The sequence below is a fragment of the Neopsephotus bourkii genome, unplaced genomic scaffold (assembly GCF_033783945.1).
Source record: "Neopsephotus bourkii isolate Nb327-2 ecotype Australia unplaced genomic scaffold, CSIRO-AGI_Nbou_v1 NB_1869, whole genome shotgun sequence".
NCBI classification, from domain to species: Eukaryota; Metazoa; Chordata; class Aves; order Psittaciformes; family Psittacidae; genus Neopsephotus; species Neopsephotus bourkii.
This window is the reverse complement of record NW_026902342.1, coordinates 20,213-40,714: the sequence shown is the minus strand read 5'-3', so window position 1 is coordinate 40,714 and position 20,502 is coordinate 20,213. Positions and strand designations below refer to the sequence as shown.

Sequence of the window (20,502 nt, the reverse complement as noted above, 5' to 3'; positions counted from 1 at the left end):
ATTCCATGGTTCTATGATTCTATAAAATAAAAGTTGAGTCATTAAATCAGAGTTTTGTGTCTCCATCTGTGCTCGGTGAAGGTGTGTTCCTGTATCTCTAGTATTTGTTCAGACAAAGAGAGCAGTTTCAAGAGTTCAAGTGTGAAGACACACACACACACACACACACACACACACACACACACACAGAGCATCCTCCCCTCACTGTGTTTCCATCCCCATCAGAGGCTGGGGTCAGGCTGCATGAACTGGGCTCATTTTGGACTCATTGAACCAACCACGTTGTAAAACACCTTTAAGCTCACCCAGTCCAACCCTTACCCCAGCACTGCCAAGGCCACCACTAACCCATGGCACTGAGGCCTCATCTCCACAGTGTGTGAACCCTTGCAGGGCCGGTGCCTGCAGCCCTGCCCTGGGCAGCCTGTTCCAATGCCTGAGCACCCTCTGGACCACATCCATCATCACCAACTGCCCTAGGATGTGACAAAACATCCTCTTATTCCCCTCCCTCCTAGAAGGGACCTGACTATCTCATAACTGGACAAGGAATTTTAGATGTTGAGTCAGCTGACCCCATTCCCATGCTTATTCTCCAATCCCAAACTCATAATGGTAGGAAAACCACATTTCTGAAAGCCAGCCAGGCATGGAGGATGGATGTAGTGGACTTCAACTTGCCCCACAGCTTAAGAGACACAAGCACATCCATCTCAAGGCAAATAATGACAAGAAGTTTAAAGTATGAGGAGTCCTTGAGCAGGTCCAAAGGTGAGGAGAAATGCAATGAGCTTCCCCAGTTCCCTTTCCTAGGGGTCAAAAGTAGATAGGGACAAAGCACCCCTTTAGCAAGAACCACATTATCTGCACATGTCATGAAGACAGGGATGTATCTTTAAAGAGAGAGTATGACCAAGTTTGTACGGGCACAGAAAGCCCTCCTGCAGGCCCCAGATCCACCCTTTCACAATACAAGCACTCACAGCTATTTCCATCACAAGTGATGCTGCTCATTTTGACAAAGCAAGAAGCGGTCCCTGGGGACCAACCACCCTGCCAGGAGTCATCAGCTTTAACAAGACCTTCTGGGGGTTACCAAGGAAGTTTCCTCATCACCATGAAAGCTTCTCAGAAGACTTGGATGTGACTTACCTCATTCTTCATAACAAGCCATCAGAGATTAATTAGCTGGGGATAACAAGGAAGAAACTTTCTTCTTTATTAACAAAGTTCACTTCTACAGGCACCTTCCTTGACAGAGATGGCTCATGCCCAAAGCCAGTGAGCTGGAGGATCAGTGTGTTGGCATGTTTGTGTATTAAGGACAATTTCATGGGCCAGGATCATGGAATCCCAGAGCGGTTTTTGTTGGAAGGGAACTTAAAGCTCCTCCAGCTCCAACCCCTGCCATGGGCAGGGACCCCTTCCACTGGAGCAGCTTGCTCCAAGCCCCTGTGTCCAACCTGGCCTTGAGCACTGCCAGGGATGGGGCAGCCCCAGCTTCTCTGGGCACCCTGTGCCAGCGCCTCAGCACCCTCACAGGGAACAGCTTCTGCCTAAGAGCTCAGCTCAGTCTCCCCTCGGGCAGGTTCAAGCCATTCCCCTTGGCCTGGCCCTACAGGCCCTTGTCCCAAGCCCCTCTCCAGGATTCCTGAATCCCCTTTAGGCACAGGTTTATGGAGAAAAGTTTCTTCCCCATTGCTCTGAAAAGAGCAAACCAACACTCATATCTTCCAGGCAATTATTTCCTATCCATCTATGCAGAATATAAACCCTTCTTCAGGAAGTTTATAGCTGCTATTAACAACCTTTATAAAAGCAAACACACAGCCAGGACACTGCCTACATCCATTTTGCTTTCCTGTTCTGTCCAGGAAGTGCTTTATGGATGCTGAGCATGGAGGCTCTGCTGCATTAGAAATGATTGATCAATAGAACTGATCAAGGCCAGGTTGGACACAGCGGCTTGAAACAACCTGCTCTAGTGGAAGGGGTCCCTGCCTATGGCAGGGGGCTGGAACTGGGTGAGCTTCAAGGCCCCTTCCAACCCAAAGCATTCCATGGTTCAAAGAAAAGCTGCTTTCAGCTTCTCACTTTTGAGTGGAGCTTCTGAAGGAGCCCAAACCTTCAGCACAATGATCTGATGTTCTCCATTAGACTTAAACTGACTCTTCAGGCTATGGCCTCTGTCTGCTCTGAACACAACCCACATTGTAGCTGTGTCTGCCCATCACCCTCCATTGTAAGTAAAGAGAACCATCCACTTATTCCAGAAGAAACCCCTGATATGGATGTTTAAAATAGAGCCAAGCTGAATCAAAACCCCCAGATGCATCCTTGTCTCCATAAGAGGAACCTTCGGTGACTAATACAGATGTGGCAATCTACAATAAGATAGGATGACTCCTTGTATCAATGTGACTCAACCCCCAAATCCTGGAATGAGAACTCATGAGTAAACTGCAGCTGGGATGGAAAATAAGCTTGGCCTGGATGGAAAGACTTAAGGAGAAGAGGAGGTGATGGGGGAGTTCTGGACAACTCTGAGAGCCTTTGAGCCATGAAACAAGTTGGGCACATCTGGATACAACCTATGGCCAGAAGCATGGAGCATCTGTGTTGTCAGCACTAGATGACATCCAAGGAAAGCCAACACTGCTCAGGCAGTGTCTTGAAAGGCTGTTCCTGAACCAAGTTGGGTGACTGCTTATCACAGGGGATGAAATTCCACCCTGCCCCTTGGTCAGCATGGTGGTAGCTTCCCATGGAGCAGGCCCATCCAGGAAAGCAAGACACCAGCTGCATTTCCTATGAGGAAATAATTAGATGGGCACATGAAGCTGAGAGCTGGTCTTGATAAGGTTCCCCACCACCATGGCGATGGAGATGAGTAAAACAGTCACAAAGAAGAGCTTCTAGAGGTTGGTGAAGCCCAAGAGGACAAACGTGGTCACACTCCAGTGGTTTCCTCCAGCCACTCTCTTGGCAGCAGGAGACAAAGAAACATGGGAAGAGGTTGAATCACTTCTCCCAGCTCATAGGAACACACAGTGCATGAGGTTAATGCAGGATGAATGCACCCAATTACTTGGAGATAAAGCCATGATGGTTTAAGGTCCTAAATAATACACAGAAAAATAATACCTTGATAAATAATAGTCAATAGCTCCTATATGGAAAAAATACTCAAAGCTTAAACTCTAAAGCTCTGCCTGAGCTGTTATGGAAAGAATTCATCCTGCAAAACATAAGCATCTTCCCATGAAAACCCATATTCTTTTTAAGAAGTAGGCAAGTTTGGGATCATTTCTTTCCTGTTGGGGGGGCGGTGTGTTCTTATATAAGGACAAGTAAATACAATAATATCATACCTTAATTTGCCACATGAATTAGTATTGCATTAAACAGATAATAAATCAAATTGCAGTGATTTTCTGACTCTGTAGTGATGCCTGGATGAATTAATGTGAGACCAGAATCCCTGATTGCAATTCCATGTACATGTAGCTTCAAGGGAAAAACCTAACCCTTCTCATCTGAATTATACTTGCATATATTTCTTCCCCCATTCTTTCTTATATTTAAAGAACATGTGTGTATATATGTATGTACATGCTGTTCATGTTATCCTGAAATATGCATTGACCTTAAAACAATGATGAAATGACCTTAAAATATGCATATTGCCTGTTGAGAAATGAGCACCACTCCTCCTTCCCCTCCCACTTCCCTCTTTCCATCAGCCCCTTTTCAAGCAAGATGACCATTTCTTCAGCACAATTCACCTTCTCCCTCCACCCTTCCCAAAGCAGCTTTTACTTCCCCATTCCCCAGCCTGTGGTCAGATGTTCATTGCAGAAAGCTCCTTGACCCACTGCCAATGCTCTTCTCAGGGTGCTGGTGGGTGCCTTTGCTGCAAGGGCACATTGATGGCTCATTTCAACACAGTGAACACCACAAGCACCTTGTCCCTCTCTGCTAAGCTGCCCCCCAGCCTGTCATGATGCTTAGAGCAAGTCTTCCCCATGGTCAGCACTCAGCATTTTCCCTTTTGGAAGTCTGTCTGATTCCACCTGCCCATTTTGGACCCAAAACTGGCCTTTGAAAAGCCATTTTGCTTCATATGCCTCCAAATTTGAATAACCTCAGGGTGGCTCTTTCCTGCTTGCAAAAGGAAGAAACAAAACCAAGACTGGGACTTGTTCTTGTAGACAAAAGCAGGCAACAGCAGACAGGGCTTTGCTAATGCTTTAAGACCTTTAAATGGGTTCAGAAGATCCAGCTGAAGTTCTCTACACCCACCTCAGACACGGGGATGAAGGTAAATGCTGTTTCCCATTGCTAAGGGCTCACACACTCAGTGGCCATCTCCTCATCCTCATTCTTCTCCTTCACCTTGGGTAGCACTTACATAACCAAATTAGACCTACATAAACAGTAGACATCTCAAACACACGCTTTGCATCTAACAACACCCAAACCAGCCATTCTCAATACCACTGCTTGTCTAAACAGGGCAAACCATCACCCATCCCACATCAAATACCCACATCCTATCACACACAGAAGCATCCCTTTCTCTGTGGTCTCTGCTTCAAACACACATGCTGAAACTGCAGGTGGCTAAAGCCATCTAAGACCAGTCCTGCCCATGGGTTTGTCTGTGCTTGCTCAACCCAACCTTCCCCTTCTCACTTTCACCCTTTCTCAACATGTGGGAAATGCAAATTGGTCCTTCTTGGGTTCAGAAATCATAAATCAGAAACACAGAGTGGTTTGGGTTGAAGGGAGCTGAAAGCTCCTCCAGCTCCAACCCCAACCCCTTCCACTGGAGCAGCTTGCTCCAAGCCCCTGTGTCCTTGAGCACTGCCAGGGATGGGGCAGCCACAGCTTCTCTTGGGCACCCTGTGCCCACCACGCCTCGGCACCCTCACAGGGAAGAGCTTCTGCCTAAGAGCTCAGCTCAGTCCACTCCCATCTCTTTCCAAGCCATCAGCAGTGGTAAAGGCAGACACAGAAATGAACTCACCAGTACTTGAAGAAGATCTCCTTGCTTCTTCCACCAGGAGCTCAGAAGGGTTCTTTCCTCCAAGGTAGCAATGGTGTCTAAAAGAAGCCATTCTAATATATCCGAGCTTTCTTCAGAAAACATGAGAGAGATACCTTGGCCATCAGTTTTAAAGGAAGTAAGACCAAACTGAGACTCTGCCTTTCCTTTCTGCACTAACGGAAACCAAGGTAGCTCTGTTTCCAGCTAGCCTAGAGAAGAGGTGGCATTCCATGTTCCTGGTTCTTCCCATACATCTGGATTTCACACAATGCAGAAAACTCATCACACCAGTGCAGGACCTACACATTTGAAGCACAAGTCCTCAAACTGCTTCCAAACAAAGCAGGGGAAAACTTCTGGCTTTTTTTTAAACCACCACCTAAAGGAGACATAACAGAAACTCAAAAGGAGATTTGCCTCATTCTCTCTTAAAACACCCCATATTAAGAACCAAACAGGAGTCTCTCCCCTTAGCCATTTATGATCCAAGGGCCCATTACAGCTAACGAGACTCAGGCCAATGCAATCAGTAGAGTTCATTCAGATCTCTTTAGCTGCAGCAATGGAGGTGTCTGCCTTGCAGTGAAATGCAGGAACCCCACCAAATCTCCCACAGCAATAAAGGGAGCTGATGGACCCAGTAAACACACAGAGGTGACATGGTGCATTCAAATGTAAGGAGATAAGTCATTCCTTAAAGACATTTGAGGTGATTCCTCAATCCAGTCACTAAGAACCCAAGGAAGGGGAGGCAGCTCCTACCCAGCCTTTGCTCAGCTGCCTTTAAACCAGATTTAACTACAATGAAAGCAGCTCCACCTGGAAGGGGAGAACTAAACCCATTAGGAGCTCATCAGCAGCAATGCCAGAACCCAGGCTCCTCATTGCCTGCTCATCATGACCCACCAGGCAGATGCATTGCAATGCTGGCTGTTGCTTCTGCTTCCTAGAAGCTCACCTGGTGTTTGCTCTGCTCTCATGGTCAGATGATAACCCCATTGAAGGCAGTGGCAGCCCTTAGACACAGCAAACCACTGGTTTCCTTAAACACACACAACAAGGAGCAAAAAGGTTTGGATTTTGAAAGCAGCAGCTCCAGTGTGAAGCCACAATGAGCAGACCAATGGGGTTGTAGCCACAGACTTGTGTTTTTAAGACCCTAAGAGCTCCTGTTCCTGTTCAAACACTTGGTGATGGTGAAGGAGAGACCAGCTGGACATAAAGTCATTGAATATTGTTGTAGAAGGCACCAGAGAGACCTTATTGTGGCCTTTCAATACCTTAAGAGGGGCTGCAGGAAACCTGGAGAGGGGCTTGGGACAAGGGCCTGTAGGGCCAGGCCAAGGGGAATGGCTTGAACCTGCCCGAGGGGAGACTGAGATGAGCTCTTAAGCAGAAGCTCTTCCCTGTGAGGGTGCTGAGGCGCTGGCACAGGGTGCCCAGAGAAGCTGTGGCTGCCCCATCCCTGCCAGTGCTCAAGGACACAGGAGCTTGGAGCAAGCTGCTCCAGTGGAAGGGGTTGGGGTTGGAGCTGGATGAGCTTTCAGCTCCCTTCCAACCCAAACCATTCCATGATTCTACGATTTCAGGGACAGAGAAAAGATTAATGCAAGGATTAATGGTGTCACATTCTTTGTGACTCGATGCCTCCTGCAAGTTCTCCATGTGCTTTATCTTGCAGGTGAGGGTAAATCTCAGATTTCCTATTGGGAATTTGCAGCATCAGAAATTACAGTTAGAAACAGAGGGAGGGGGAAAACCCCACTATAAGAGCAGTCAAACACTGACATAGGGGCCAGAAAGGGTGTGAAACCTCTGTCCTTACTTATCCCCAAGCCTTAGGAAAACAGTCATTGTCTGGGTTAAATAATAACCAGCGAATATCAGGAAGCTTTGGGAACAAAGCAGGATTCAGCTGATTGACCCTGGGTGCCTCTTAGTTGTGTGTTGTTAAGGAATCAGCAAACGCTTTGATCCTGGCTTGATTCAATTCAATCATGGAGCTTCTCCCTCCAGCCCAAGTTATTTCATGTCTCTAGGATAGCCCTCAGGCTCAGCCATGGCTCCAGGCTTCACCATGGTCCTGGCAGAGGCTGCAGCTCTATGGGCTGAGGTAATGCACACATTGGAGTAGTTTGGGGTGGTTTATGTATGCAATGTTTGCTCATCACCCATCAGCTCTCTGTGCAGGAAAGCAACAGGAGAGACATCAGGGCAAGCAATGCCATTGCTCCAGGCTGCCATGGGCTGCCACGTATCAGGTCTGAAGGCTGCTGAACAGCACCACAGCTCCTGTGCTCTGTTGTGGTCAGGCTGCCATGGAGATCATGGCTTTTATTGCTGCCAACAGGGGGATGGAAAGCAAAGGTGTGGAGCAGGGGACAGGGGTTCCTTGATAGTTTCTGCCCTTTGGTGTGGATTCCTCACTACCACATCTTAAAATGCTTTCAAAGCACCTTCAGTCATAACAGAGGTCACACAAGCACCATATTTCACTTAAATTTTTTGCTCTCTGCAATGAAATTAGGTGAATAGTGCTGGAAATCATTAAATGAGGTTTGTATATAAACTCCTAAAAATACTTCCTGCATGGCATCACACTTATTTGCTGTCATCTCTATTTCTCTTGCTAAAGGTGTTGGTGTCCTTTTCTTAAGGCCCTCAATGACTTCACAACACAATTTCTGTGTAGAAATGGAGTTTGATTCACTGGGAAGGTAGAATTCACTCTCTGTTTATTCTCATTTGCCAAGCAAAAGGGAGAGCAAAAAGGAAAAGAGCTTCAAGCTCTGTAAGTCCGATCATTCCCCAGCACTGCCAAGGACACCCCTAACCCATGGCACTGAGGCCTCATTTCCACAGTGTGTGAACACTCGCAGCGCCGGTGCCTGCAGCCCTGCCCTGGGCAGCCTGTTCCAATGCCTGAGCACCCTCTGGGGCAGGAATTGTTCCTCAGCTCCATCTAACCCTGCCCTGGTGCAGCTTGAGGCTGGTTGCTCTTGTTCCATCCCTTGTTCCTTGGGAGCAGAGCCCAGCCCCCTCCTGGCTCCATCTTTCTTTCATGCAAATGGAGAGAGCAATAAGGTCCCCCCTTATCCTAAGATGAAGAGAAGTGCATGCTTGTAGTTGCCTACCTGTTTCTTCATTAGGTGAAATAAACTACTAATTAACCAATTAGGTGAAATAAACTGCTAAATACAATTATCAAAGTTTGGAGAGTGAAATTATTTGTATTCTCAATCAGATCAACCAGTGCCTTGTCCAGGTGCGACATGTTGTCCTTACTTAACAAAAAGCTGAGCATCTCCCTCACATCCCCATGCTACCTGGCCCTAAACTTAAAACATTCAAGATCATTTTATTTTCAAGAGTCTCCTCAGAGCCTCCTTCACATCCCTATTCCTCAGGCTGTAGATCAAGGGGTTCAGCATGGGAGTCACCACAGTGTAGAGCACCACAGCCCATTTATCTGCTCCTCTTGAGCTGCTTGAGCTGGGGAATAAATACATAAAAAAGCATGCCCCATAGAAGATGCTGACAGTGGTGAGGTGGGAGGTGCAGGTGGAGAAGGCTTTGCGCTTGCCCTCGGCTGAATTGATGCTCAGGATGGTGGCGATGATGGCCACGTAGGAGAGAAAGATAACCAGGCTGCTGGACACACCAAAGAGAGAGGCAGCTGTGGTCAGGATGATGTGGCTGAGGGTGGTGTCAGAGGTGGAGAGTGAGATGAGAGGGGAAATGTCACAGAAGAAGAGGTCGATGGTGCTGGAGCTGCAGAAGGACAGGGTGGACATGCTGATGGTCTGTCCCAAACCATTGGTCAGCCCCACGAGGTACGAGCCAGTCACCAGCTGGAAACAGCACTTTGGGGACATGACAAGGGGGTACAGCAGGGGATGGCAAATGGCCACGTAACGGTCATAGGCCATCATAGCCAGCAGGAAGCATTCAGTTACCCCAAAGAGATCAAAGAGGAAGACCTGAGCCACGCATCCAGCATAAGCAATGCTCTTCTTCTGTGACATCAAGTCAACCAACATCTTGGGGCTGACGATTGTAGAACAACAGAGGTCTACAAAGGCCAGGTTGCCCAGGAAATAATACATGGGAGAATGGAGGTGGGGGCTGGCCCTGATTAAGATGAGGATGCCCAGGTTGCCCACGATGGTGACAAGGTAGGTGAGCAGGAAGAGCAGGAACAAGTAGACCTGAGTCACCGGGTCCTCTGTGAACCCCACCAGGCTGAACTTGGTCGCTTGGGTGCAATTGCTTTGTGCCATGGGCTGGATGGTGCTTTCTGTGTGAGCTCCTGGCTGGAGGTTTCTTCTCCAAGAGGCAGTGCTGTCCCAGGTGGAAAAGCCTCTGTGTGGTGGGAGCTGCTCAGAGACAGTCCTGCAGGATGGAAAGGGAGAGTTCAGGCACAGATCAATGAGGAACAGGTTGGGGACAGTCCTGTGCCAGCACAGGTAGAACAAAGGGGTGCTGAAGCAGTTAAACACCATGGCACAACGTGGTGTGTGCTCCTCTGGCTCACCTTGAGATGTTGAGCAATGACCTCTGTGGAAAGCAGTTGGTAGGTTGCTCACCTGAATACCTTTACCCTAGTGTTGCACTTCATCGCCTATGTTAGTGCTGAGCCTGGGGCTTGGAGTCCATGTGGCTCAACCTGGAACACAGAGAAACGTGGTGCTTCCACAGTGCAGAGCTGATCCTTCATCCTCTCATGGACATTTCTCAGCCACACGCTCCATCCCTCTCTTAACTGGAACAAATCCCTGACCTATGGAAAGTGCAGGTTGGACAGGGCAACCTGCTCTAGTGGAAGGTGTCCCTGCCCAACACAGGGGGTTGCAACTGGGTGAGATTTGAGGTCTCTTCCAAAACAACGATCCTATGCAACCTGACACAATGGTTAATATTGGTTTCCCATCCCTCCTGACACACTCTTTCAGATGTAAAAACCTTTTCATGGTTATTTAACCTGTTCCATGAGTCTCCAATAGAAATGGACAATCTCCAGAGTTCAGCAATCTCTTCTTGAACACGTTTTTTGGGGAAAAAAATCATCTTTTGGACCTGCTTCATCTCAGCAATGGGGAGCACCCTAGTTATCCTGTACAGGAAAGCTTTCGGTCCTCATCCAGGAAACCTTTGTGCTCAGAGGAGAGGAAGCCTCCTGAGGGTGTCCTCCACCAAGATGATGTCCAAACCTGCCTTCTCAGCAGCAGCATGGGGAGGACACAGCAGAAGCAGCTCCCTGGGAAGCCCAGAGCATCATCAAGAAATGGAACCCAGGCCCCTGCAATAGGGCAGGAGATGAAGACAGGAGCTGCTGCTAGTTGGCAAGAGAGAACACAGGAGAATGATGGGCTGAAAGATGCTGCCCCTCACTTACATCTCAGCTCTGTCTCTGCTGTCCTCCTGATGCGCTCGGAGAGGGATGTGAAGATGAACGTGCTTGGAGCTGTGCAGGGAGCCTGGGAATGAACCAGCATCAGCAAACCCCCTTCCTATTTCAAGTGATGTGGGGATGTGGGGACTGAATCTCTTTGGGCCCCAGGAGGGTGACAAAGCCCACAGCAGGTCATTATCTCTTCTCTGTACTGCCTGGTTTGGAGAAGTGTACCCAAAGGAGATGACCTCAGCTTGAGCAAGCAACAGGGCTTTGGGCTCCCTTAGAGCAAACCACAGAACAACCCCACCTTTCACATCCACTTTTGGAGCATTTCTGAGGCAGCTACAGCTTCATAGGGGCCATGTTTGACATTATTATGGCAGGGAGGCGAGGGGGACCTTGCTGATGGGAGCTGGTGCCAGGGTCCATCAGCAGTGTCAGGAACCGTGTACAATGAACCAGCTTTCCACCCATCTTCAATTCCTTGTACTCAAGCCATAGCTCACAAGTTTGGCTGCAAAGACCCAACAGAAGATCGTGGTGACCTTGCTAATGGTGAGATAAATGCTGTCCTCTACTTCTTGTCCATGCAAACATCAATGCTCACATCACCCAAAACACTCGGGTTGGTCAGGCATGACCTGGCCTTGGTACATCCATACTGGCTCCTCATGGTCACCGTCCTGTCCTTCCTCTGCCTGGAGATGGCTTCCTGGGGAATTTGGTTCTTAAAATCTCTGGGGACTGAGGCAGCCCCAGTCCTTGAGCTCTCCTCAATGATGCCATTCACCTTCTTCCACCCATCATGCTGGAAGCACAAGAGACAACGGAGAGCCTGAGGGAGCACTGCCCAAAAGTGGAAGGAAGGAGATGGGGAGGAACAGATGAGGAGTGTGGTAAAGGAGTGAAATAGGCAGCAATGGGGGAAAGGGCCCTTCTGAAGGGATGCTTTGGGTTGTCCCTGTTGCTGGTGGCTCTGATGGATGCTCCCAAGCCCATCACAGCATCCCAGAAAGATTTGTGTTGGAAAGGAGCTTAAATCTCCTCCAGGTTCAAGCCCTGCCACCCTCCACTGGAGCAGCTTGCTCCAAGCCCCTGTGTCCAACCTGGCCTTGAGCACTGCCAGGGATGGGGCAGCCACAGCTTCTCTGGGCACCCTGTGCATGTCACACAGATTCCCACTAGAGATCAGCCTGATCCCCCCGTAGTGCACACTGCCACAATCTGGGCATCATTTGGTGTTCCAATCCATTCCAGAGCCGTGTCAAGGGTATATCTGAAAAGACCAAGACAGAGGGGAAAAAAACACTAAAGGCAATAAAAGAGTGTAGATAACTCAGATTGTCTGTGATCTTGTTGCACACACCCGTCGTAGGAAGAAAGCAAGACTTAAAAGTGATTCTAAACCAGGCCTGGATGCCTAAGGAAGAGGTTGGGGAAACCAAAGTCCCTGGTGTCAGTGAAGCTCTGGTGTCAGTGAAGCTCTGGTGTCCACTGTGACAAAACCAGCAGATAAACATTGTGCCAAAGCTACTTCCAAACCAAAGTGTTGTCAATCTACTGATGACTAAAAGTCTAATGCTGTACTTGGTAAAGAAGTAGGCACTAATGATAAGATAATAACACTTGAATGTAAGAATCAATTTATTAATCTACTTCCATCATTGAGAAGTCTTTCTCCTAATTTGCCCATGTAGGGACATGTTCTGGATGGAGAAGGACTGCCAGAGCAGTGAGCACTGGCTGGGCTGTTGGGTGCAGAGGGTGATGGAATTTAGTTTGCAGGAGCCTGGAGAGTGACACAGTGGTTTGTCTCTTGAATCTCTACAAAGAGAGCCAAAGGAGAGCACACGAATGTGCACAGACCATCCCACAGTACCTGAGCAAGAGAAGTAGGGCAGGAACAGAGACCTGGGCCAAGTGCAACCAAAGCTCCAGAGCATCAGGAAAGTTGGTGATGAGGAGGCAGACTCAAGACCAAGCCAAGTCAGGTCAAGTCAATCCCTTCTGCAGGATCAGGTGAAAAATTTGCTAGGAAGATATATGAGAAATCCTAGCTGACCACCAAAATATTCCATAGGTGTGCTGAGCTCCTACTAAACTGGAAACCAGAGCTCCTCTAGTAAAGCTCAACCTACCTGTTCTGAGCTTAAATAGAGATGGGGGAAAAATAGGAAGAGGGTGGGGAGGGAGCCCCAGCTGAGGCTGCTCAGGGGGATGAAGGCCTATTAGTTCATCCTGGGACAATTCCTCCCTGCTTCAAAATGCCTGTTTTTCACCCTTGAATACAGTGAAAGTCCAGAGGCACCAGCTCAGCTGCTGGAATTCCTGGCACTACATGTGGATAATCCCACTGGGGATGGAAAATTGGGCTCTCAAGTGTTCACAGAGAGACATAAGCAGCTGCAGAGATGGAGTTACTTGTTCTTCATGTCCCATTTGAGGACCATGTGCAAAATCTGGAATGTCTCTAAACCCATTAGCATTGTGTTAGCATATTCAGACCAAAACATTTGCATGGTCCACAAGTATGCTAGAAGCATCCTATGAGCTGCCCATAACTGTTGCTGTGCAGCTGTGCTCAGGTTTGGCTCATCCACACCATGTCTTTCAGATGCCCAAGCACCACAATGCCTTTCAGAGGTGATTTCTCACCCTTTGCTTTTCCTTCTCTTTGTTTCCCTCTGGTAAATCATGAGCAGCCCTGGAGGCTTCCTCCCAGGAGAGCACATGCAACTGTATTTACAGCCCCAGCACCACAAGCTGGGCTCTTGGAGTCTGGCAGGAGCTCCCCTCTCTTCACATCAGGTGCTTAACAGAGCTGATGCTGGCACGTAGAAGTTCTCTGCTGCACTGGGGATAAACCCTTGGCTCCCATCACTCGGTGGCAGAGGGAAGGCACAGGAGGTAACACCAACAAACAGCAGAGCCTCACCAGCCCTTAGGCAGTGGGCTTGCTCTGCATGTCCTCATGTAATATTTGGTAAAGGTGTGTCAGAAAACAGCCTTGCCAACATGGGTTTTCTTTATAACAATATGGAGCAATGTCTGATGCAGTTTGTGTTTCTTTTACATAGGCAGCTTAAACCTGATACATTGATTTATTCAAGAGTTAAACAAGGATGGATTTATTCTGTTATACAGAAATACAACAGTTCAGATTGTCATCAGAATATAGTCAGTAACAAATCAGCCTTTAGAATCCGCCTGTTATAATATCAACTCCTTTTTAAAGCAAGAAACTGAATGCCCATAGGTTTAGGATGCTTTATGTGCTGGAGCTCAGGAAGGTATAAATCATGAATTTAACAAAGTCAATGTTATTTGTTGCAAATGATCTCGAATAGTTTGGTAAATGTGATTTGGTGACAGGAAGGATAATCAAAAGCCAAAGGAAACTGTCTGGAGGTCATGCATGTGTAAGCCGGGCTTTCACTGAGACTGGGAAATTCTCTTGCTTCATGTTTATGTGTAATGCTATGAGGATCCTCTGAGGTGTCTTCTGACAAAAATTTCCTTCAAATTCAAATTGATAAAGATCTGATTCTTTGCTAGACCTGAAAACACACGTGCTTGTCTGAATCCATAGCTTTAATTGTCCCAGCATAGAAAAATAAAAATGCCATTTCCTGCTCCAACAAACTACCTGTTCTTTTCGATTACCTCATCTGAAAAACATTATATATATATAATTTTGGTTGGAAAATATATCGGAATAATGTAAAATGTGGCAGGTAGAGTGGTCATTGATTGGAGGTAGATGTGGTCCAGATCTGAATCTCTATTTTTTACCAGTTTGATGTTTCTCTTCCTTTTCCCTCAGCAGGTAACACCTGGTCATGGGAGGAAATCTCACACAGATTAAATTCATCCTGTTGGGAATTACAGACAGCCCATGTGCACAGACTCCTCTTTTTGTCTTGTTTCTATTGATTTACATTGTCACTCAGGTGGGGAACTTCGGCATTATCATCTTGGTTCGGGTGTCTCCCAGCCTCCACACCCCCATGTACTTCTTTCTCACCCATTTTGCTTTCACTGACATCTGCTATTCCACAGTCATCTCCCCCAGGATGCTGGCAGACCTGTTAGCAGAGGACAAAACCATTTCTTTCACCGCCTGTATGATTCAATTCTTCACCTTTGCATTTTTTAGTACTATTGAGTGTCACCTGCTGGCCATGATGGCCTATGACCGGCACGTTGCCATCTGCCACCCCCTGCTTTATGTGACCATCATCTCCAGACGCATCTGCTGGCAGCTGATAGCAGCATCCTTCCTATTCGCCTTCCTCAGTGCCATCATCTACACATGGTGCACCTTTGGAGGTTCCTTCTGTGGTCCCAACCGCATTGACCACTTCTTCTGTGACGAAGTCCCTGTGCTAAAGCTCATGTGCTCTGACACCCACACCAATGAGATGGTCATATTTGCTTTTATCACCATCAATGAGGTGGGCACTAGCATGATCATTTTGCTCTCCTACATCTCTATCCTCTGCACAGTGCTGAGGATGTGCTCAGCACAGAGCAGGGCCAGAGCCTTCCACACCTGCATCTCCCATTTGATGGCTGTTGCCTCCTTCTTTGGTACAAAGTTCTTCATGTACCTACAACCTCCATCTAGCCACAGGAGCCTGGATAAGGTGGTCTCCATCATCTATACCGTCATCACACCCATGCTCAACCCATTCATCTACAGCCTGAGGAACAAGGAGGTGAAGGGGGCTCTGGTCAAGTGCAGGAGCAGGTTCTTCAACCACTGGCAACATAAGAAAGTTCTATCATCTAGCACATGCACAGTTCACGTCAACTGAGAAAGCCTATGGTACACTAAAATGTTTTTTCCAATAACGCCCATGTAGGTTCTCCGAGAGTTCCTGTGCAAAAGTCAATGACAGTATTGAATGAGAAACAGACCCCCAAATCACACCATTCTTGCAAGAAAACCAAGAGGAGACTAAGCCTCAAATTTCAATTCACTTCTCAGTCACCAGCCTTTAGGTAGAAATCACCCTCAATTATCCCAGGCCTCTCTTCCTCACAGGAAACACCAATCAGCTTTATCCACTTATAGCCTTGCTCACTGATAAAGATGTCTTTTTCTTGCAAGATTCTTGACCTTGATCCTCAGCTCCAATAAAATCCCTCACTCTTACCTGTGAGCTCTTTATTAAAGCTGCTGGGGTGGGAGGGAAGAGGAAGTGCAGTTTTACATTTGCTTGCTGAAAAAGAGTCAGAGAAAAGGTTTCAAAAGATTCACTGCATTTGTTTGTGCCTTTCAAAGAGAAGAAGCTGGTGGGAATCAAGGTCTCAAGCTGCACCTTTGAATGTCAAGGGGAATCCCTCTTCAGGCTGCAGCTTCACAGGAGATTTCACTTAAAGGAAGAAACTGTAGATAATATAATTCATAATACAGGAGGATGAACTGTGCTGAGACCACCCAGTGCTGAGGACAATTTGGGCACATCAAGGGCTCCTCCCACTCATTTTACGTGGTGTTTTACATTCATCTGAAGTGCCATTTACTTAGATGGTGAGATAAATGGAATTCCAGCTGGAGATAAGCACCCACATCCCAAGTCCATGCACAGATCATGCATAAGCACACCAGGAAACCAAATTGTGGATTTCTCATAGAAGTTATGAATGTGGCTAGTTTTCATAGATGAAAGAGTATTCTGCACACAGAATCAATGGTAACTGAGAGCTGCCCCGCTCTCAAAGAAGCCAAACACACTGGTGTGGGAAAATCTTTCTCTTACCTGTTGTTACTGGAAATTAATATATTTGTAAAGTATATGGGTGGTGAACAGTGGGTGCTGTGTCAAACAGCATCTGGATGGGAGATGTTGTCTTAGGTCTGGGGAAAGTGGCTTCAGTACTTGTGAATGAGCCAGCCAGAATCAGTATAATTAATTGCTAAAGAGATTGGCAGCACAGAGACCTTTGTTGTTCAGTATATGGACCAAATAGACATGACCATTTAAGACTGTCTTCTTAAATATATAGAACCTATATAAAAATATCTAGACTCTTTAGATAAGTTATCTAGCTTTGTCAGTTAGATAAGAAAGCTGACCAAAATTACAAAGCAGGGCCTAACATAAATGAGAGAAATACATCTTTCATCTTAAAATAATCTACTTCATTAAATAATACAATTATAATTCCTGTGCTTCACTAGAAAAGGAAAAAACTCCTGAAAATAAAAAGAGGCCATAATGTAGGTTTTAAGCTATCACCTGGAGATGCTGACAGCTTTGGAAGTTATTTTTGATAGGGCTAGGAAGGAGCCTGGTGATAATGTCGTGTACATCTGAAAAGACCAAGACAGAGGGGAAACCAAACCACTAAGGGCAATAAGAGTGTAGATAAATCAGATGGTCTGTGGTCTTGCTGCACAAACCAGTCGTAGGAAGAAAGCAAGACTTAGAAATGGTTCCAAACCAAGCCTAAGGAAGAGGCTGGGGAAGCCAAAGCCCTTTATGTCAGTGAAGCTCTGGTGTCCTCTGTCACAAAACCAGCAAACAAACATTGTGCCAAAGCTACTTCCAAACCAAAGTGTTGCCAAACTACTGAAGAATGAAAGTCTAATGTTATACTTGGAGAAGGCACTAAGGAAAAGATATTAATGCTTGAATGTAAGGATCAATTTGTTACTCTACTTGAATCATTAAGAAACTATCTCCTAATTTGCCCATACAGGGACATGTTCTGGGTGGAGAGGGACTGCCAGAGCAGTGAGCACTGGCTGGGCTGTTGGGTGCAGAGGGTGATGGGTTCTGCTCTGCAGGAGCCTATGGACTGTCACAGGGGTTTGACTTCTGAAGCTCTACAAACAGAGCCAAAGGATAACACAGTGGTTTGGCAGGGCCCATCCCACAGTACCTGAGCAAGAGAAGGAGAGCAAGAACAGAAGACCTGGCATAAATACAGCCAAGATTACAGACCCTCAGACAAGCAGGTGATTATGAGGCAGATCCAGGACCATGCTTAGTGAGGTCAAGTCAATCCCTTGTTCAGGAACAGGTCCAAAACTTGCTAAGAAGATAAACAAGAAAGCCAAAATCACCATCAAAGAATTGCAAAGATGTGCAAAACTCCAGCTAAACTGGAAAACAAAACTCCTCTAAAAAACCTCAACCTCCCTGAGCTTTGATAGAAATGGGGGACAAAAAAGCAAAGGGTGGGGATTGTACACCAGGTGGGGATGGTCAGGGGGATTAAGAGCCTATCAGTTAAAGCTGGGACAATTCATCACACTGTGAAAATGCCCATTTCTCACCCTTGAATACAATGGAAGCCAGAGTCACCAGCTCAGCTGTTAGACATCCAGGCACTACATGTGGATAACCCCACTGGTGATGGAAAACTAGGTTCTCAAGTGTCCATACAGGAACATTAGCAGCTCTAGAGAAGGAGTCACTTGTGCTCCATGTACCATTTGGGGACCATCTGCAAGATGAGAAATGTTTCTAAACCCATATTTATACCATTGCCAAGGTCAGACCAAAACACTTGCATGGTCCCCAAGTATGTCAGAAGCATCCTATGAGCTGCTCATCACTGCTGCTGTGTAGCTGCTTTCAGAGATGGCTCATGCACTCCATGTCTCTCAGATGCCCAAGCACCACAATGCCTTTCAGAGGTGATTTCACACCCTTTGCTTTGTTTTCCTCTGGTAAATCATGAGCAGCCCTGGAGGCTTCCTCCCAGGAGAGCACATGCAACTGTATTTACAGCCCCAGCACCACAAGCTGGGCTCTTGGAGTCTGGCAGGAGCTCCCCTCTCTTCACATCAGGTGCTTAACAGAGCTGATGCTGGCACGTAGATGTTCTCTGCTGCACTGGGGATAAACTCTTGGCTCCCATCACTCGGTGGCAGAAGGAAGGCACAGGAGGTAACACCAACCGAAAGCAGAGCCTCACCTGCACTGAGGCAGTGGGCTTGCTTCTGCATGTCCTCGGGTCATCTTTGGGAAAGCTGTCTGAGAAGAGCCTTACCAACGGGGGTTTTATTTATAAGAAGAGGGAGCAATGTCTGATGCAGGTTGTGTATATTTTACATAGGCAGCTAAAGCAAGAGGCACTGATTTATTCAGGAGTTAAGTGAATCTTATTCTGTTATAAATGTAACATCTCAAACTGTCAGCAGTATATGGTCACTAACAAATCAGCCTTTGGAATCAACCTGTTATAACATCAGCTCTTTTTTAAGGGAAACAACATAATGCCCATGGGTTTAGGATGCTTCAGCGTGCTGGAGTTCAGAAAGGCAGAAATCATGAATTTACCAATGTCAATGATATTTGTTGTGAATGGTCTCAAATAGCTCGGTAAATGTGATTTGGTGACTGGAATGATAACTAAAAGCTGAGGGAAAATGTCCAGAGGTCATTCATGTGTAAGGTGTGCTTTCACTGGGACTGGGAATTTCTCTTGCTCCACGTTTACATGAGACCCTATGAGGTTTCTCTGAGGTGTCTTCTGACCCAAATTTCCTTCAAATTCAAAGTGAATACAGATCTGAATCTTTGCTTAAACCTGAAAACATGCGTGTTTGAGTAAATCCAGAATTTTAATTGATCCAAAACAGAAAAAAAAAATGCCATTTTTTTCTTCAACGAACTTGCTATTCTTTTCTAAATACCTCATCTGAAAAATATAAAATATATGTATAATTTTGGTTAGAAAGTATACCGGAATATTCTAAAATGTGGCAGTTACAGTGCTCATTGACTGAAGATAAATATGGTCCAAATCTGAATATCCATTTTTGATTAGTTTGAAGTTTCTCTTCCTTTTGCCTCAGGAGGTAACACCTGGTCATGGGAGGAAATCACACACAGATTAAATTCATCCTGTTGGGAATTACAAACAGACCATGGCTGCAGACTCCTCTTTTTGTCTTGTTTCTATTGACTTACATTGTCACTTTTGTGGGAAACATCGGCATTATCACACTGGTGCGGGAGGCTCCCAGCCTCCACACCCCCATGTACTTCTTCCTCACCCATTTTGCCTTCATTGACATCTGCTATTCCACAGTCATCTCCCCCAGGATGCTGGCAGACCTGTTAGCAGCGGACAAAACCATCTCTTTCACTGCCTGCATGATGCAATTCTTCACACTAGCTTTCTTTGCTACTATCGAGTGTCACCTCCTGGCCATGATGGCCTATGACCGACACGTTGCCATCTGCCAACCTCTGCTTTATGTGACCATCATCTCCAGCCGTGTCTGCTGGCAGCTGGTAGCATCATCCTACCTATTCGCCTTCTTCAGTGCCATCATCTACACATGGTGCGTGTTTGGAGGTTCTTTCTGTGGTCCCAACCGCATCGACCACTTCTTCTGTGATGTTGTCCCTGTACTAAAGCTCGTGTGCTCTGACACCCACAGCAGTGAGATGGTCTTCTTCGCCTTCATCACCATCAATGAGGTGGGCACGAGCGTGGTCATTTTGCTCTCCTACATCTCTATCATCCGCACCGTGCTGAGGATGTGCTCAGCACAGAGCAGGGCCAGAGCCTTCCACACCTGCGCCTCCCATTTGATGGCTGTTTCCGTGTACTTTGGGTCAGCATTCTTCATGTACCTACAACCTCCATCTAGCCACAGGAGCCTGGATAAGGTGGCCTCCATCTTCTATGCCATAGTCACTCCCATGCTCAACCCATTCATCTACAGCCTGAGGAACAAGGAGGTGAAGGGGGCTCTGGTGAACTGTGGGAGGAGGTTCTTCATCCACTGGCAACATAGAAGAGTTTTGCCATCCAGAACATGAGCAGTTCATCTCAAGTGAGACAGCCTATGGGGCACCAAACCAAAGGGATTTTTACAGTAATCCCCATGATTTAATGAAGTTTCTTCCACAGTGCCTGAACAAAAGTCAATTACAGTATTGAACAAGAAACAGAGTCCCCAAATCACATCGTCCTTCCTCTGAAGGAAACCAAGAGTAGTGGAACTTCAATCTTCACTTCACTTTGCAGTCACTAGCCTGTAGGAACAAATTTCCCTCAATTATCCCAGGCCTCCTTTTCTCAGAGG

The 20,502-nt window shown here is 46.8% G+C and overlaps 3 protein-coding genes across 3 annotated transcripts; 2 read left to right on the top strand and 1 right to left on the bottom strand.

Moving 5' to 3' along the window:
- Nucleotides 1-8,403: 8,403 nt before the first annotated feature.
- On the bottom strand, nt 8,404-9,330 carry LOC133207352 (olfactory receptor 5G3-like). Its single transcript, XM_061344157.1, has one exon. The coding sequence runs from the start codon at nt 9,328-9,330 to the stop codon at nt 8,404-8,406; it is 927 nt and encodes a 308-aa protein (XP_061200141.1).
- Nucleotides 9,331-13,233: 3,903 nt separating this feature from the next.
- On the top strand, nt 13,234-15,262 carry LOC133207340 (olfactory receptor 5AP2-like). Its single transcript, XM_061344142.1, has 2 exons — nt 13,234-13,352; nt 14,269-15,262. Exon 2 carries the CDS (start codon nt 14,285-14,287, stop codon nt 15,260-15,262), a length of 978 nt encoding a protein of 325 aa, XP_061200126.1. The 5' UTR covers nt 13,234-13,352; nt 14,269-14,284.
- A 4,014-nt stretch (nt 15,263-19,276) lies between these two features.
- LOC133207339 (olfactory receptor 5AP2-like) lies at nt 19,277-20,236 on the top strand. The gene has a single exon (XM_061344141.1). The coding sequence runs from the start codon at nt 19,277-19,279 to the stop codon at nt 20,234-20,236; it is 960 nt and encodes a 319-aa protein (XP_061200125.1).
- Nucleotides 20,237-20,502: the final 266 nt, after the last annotated feature.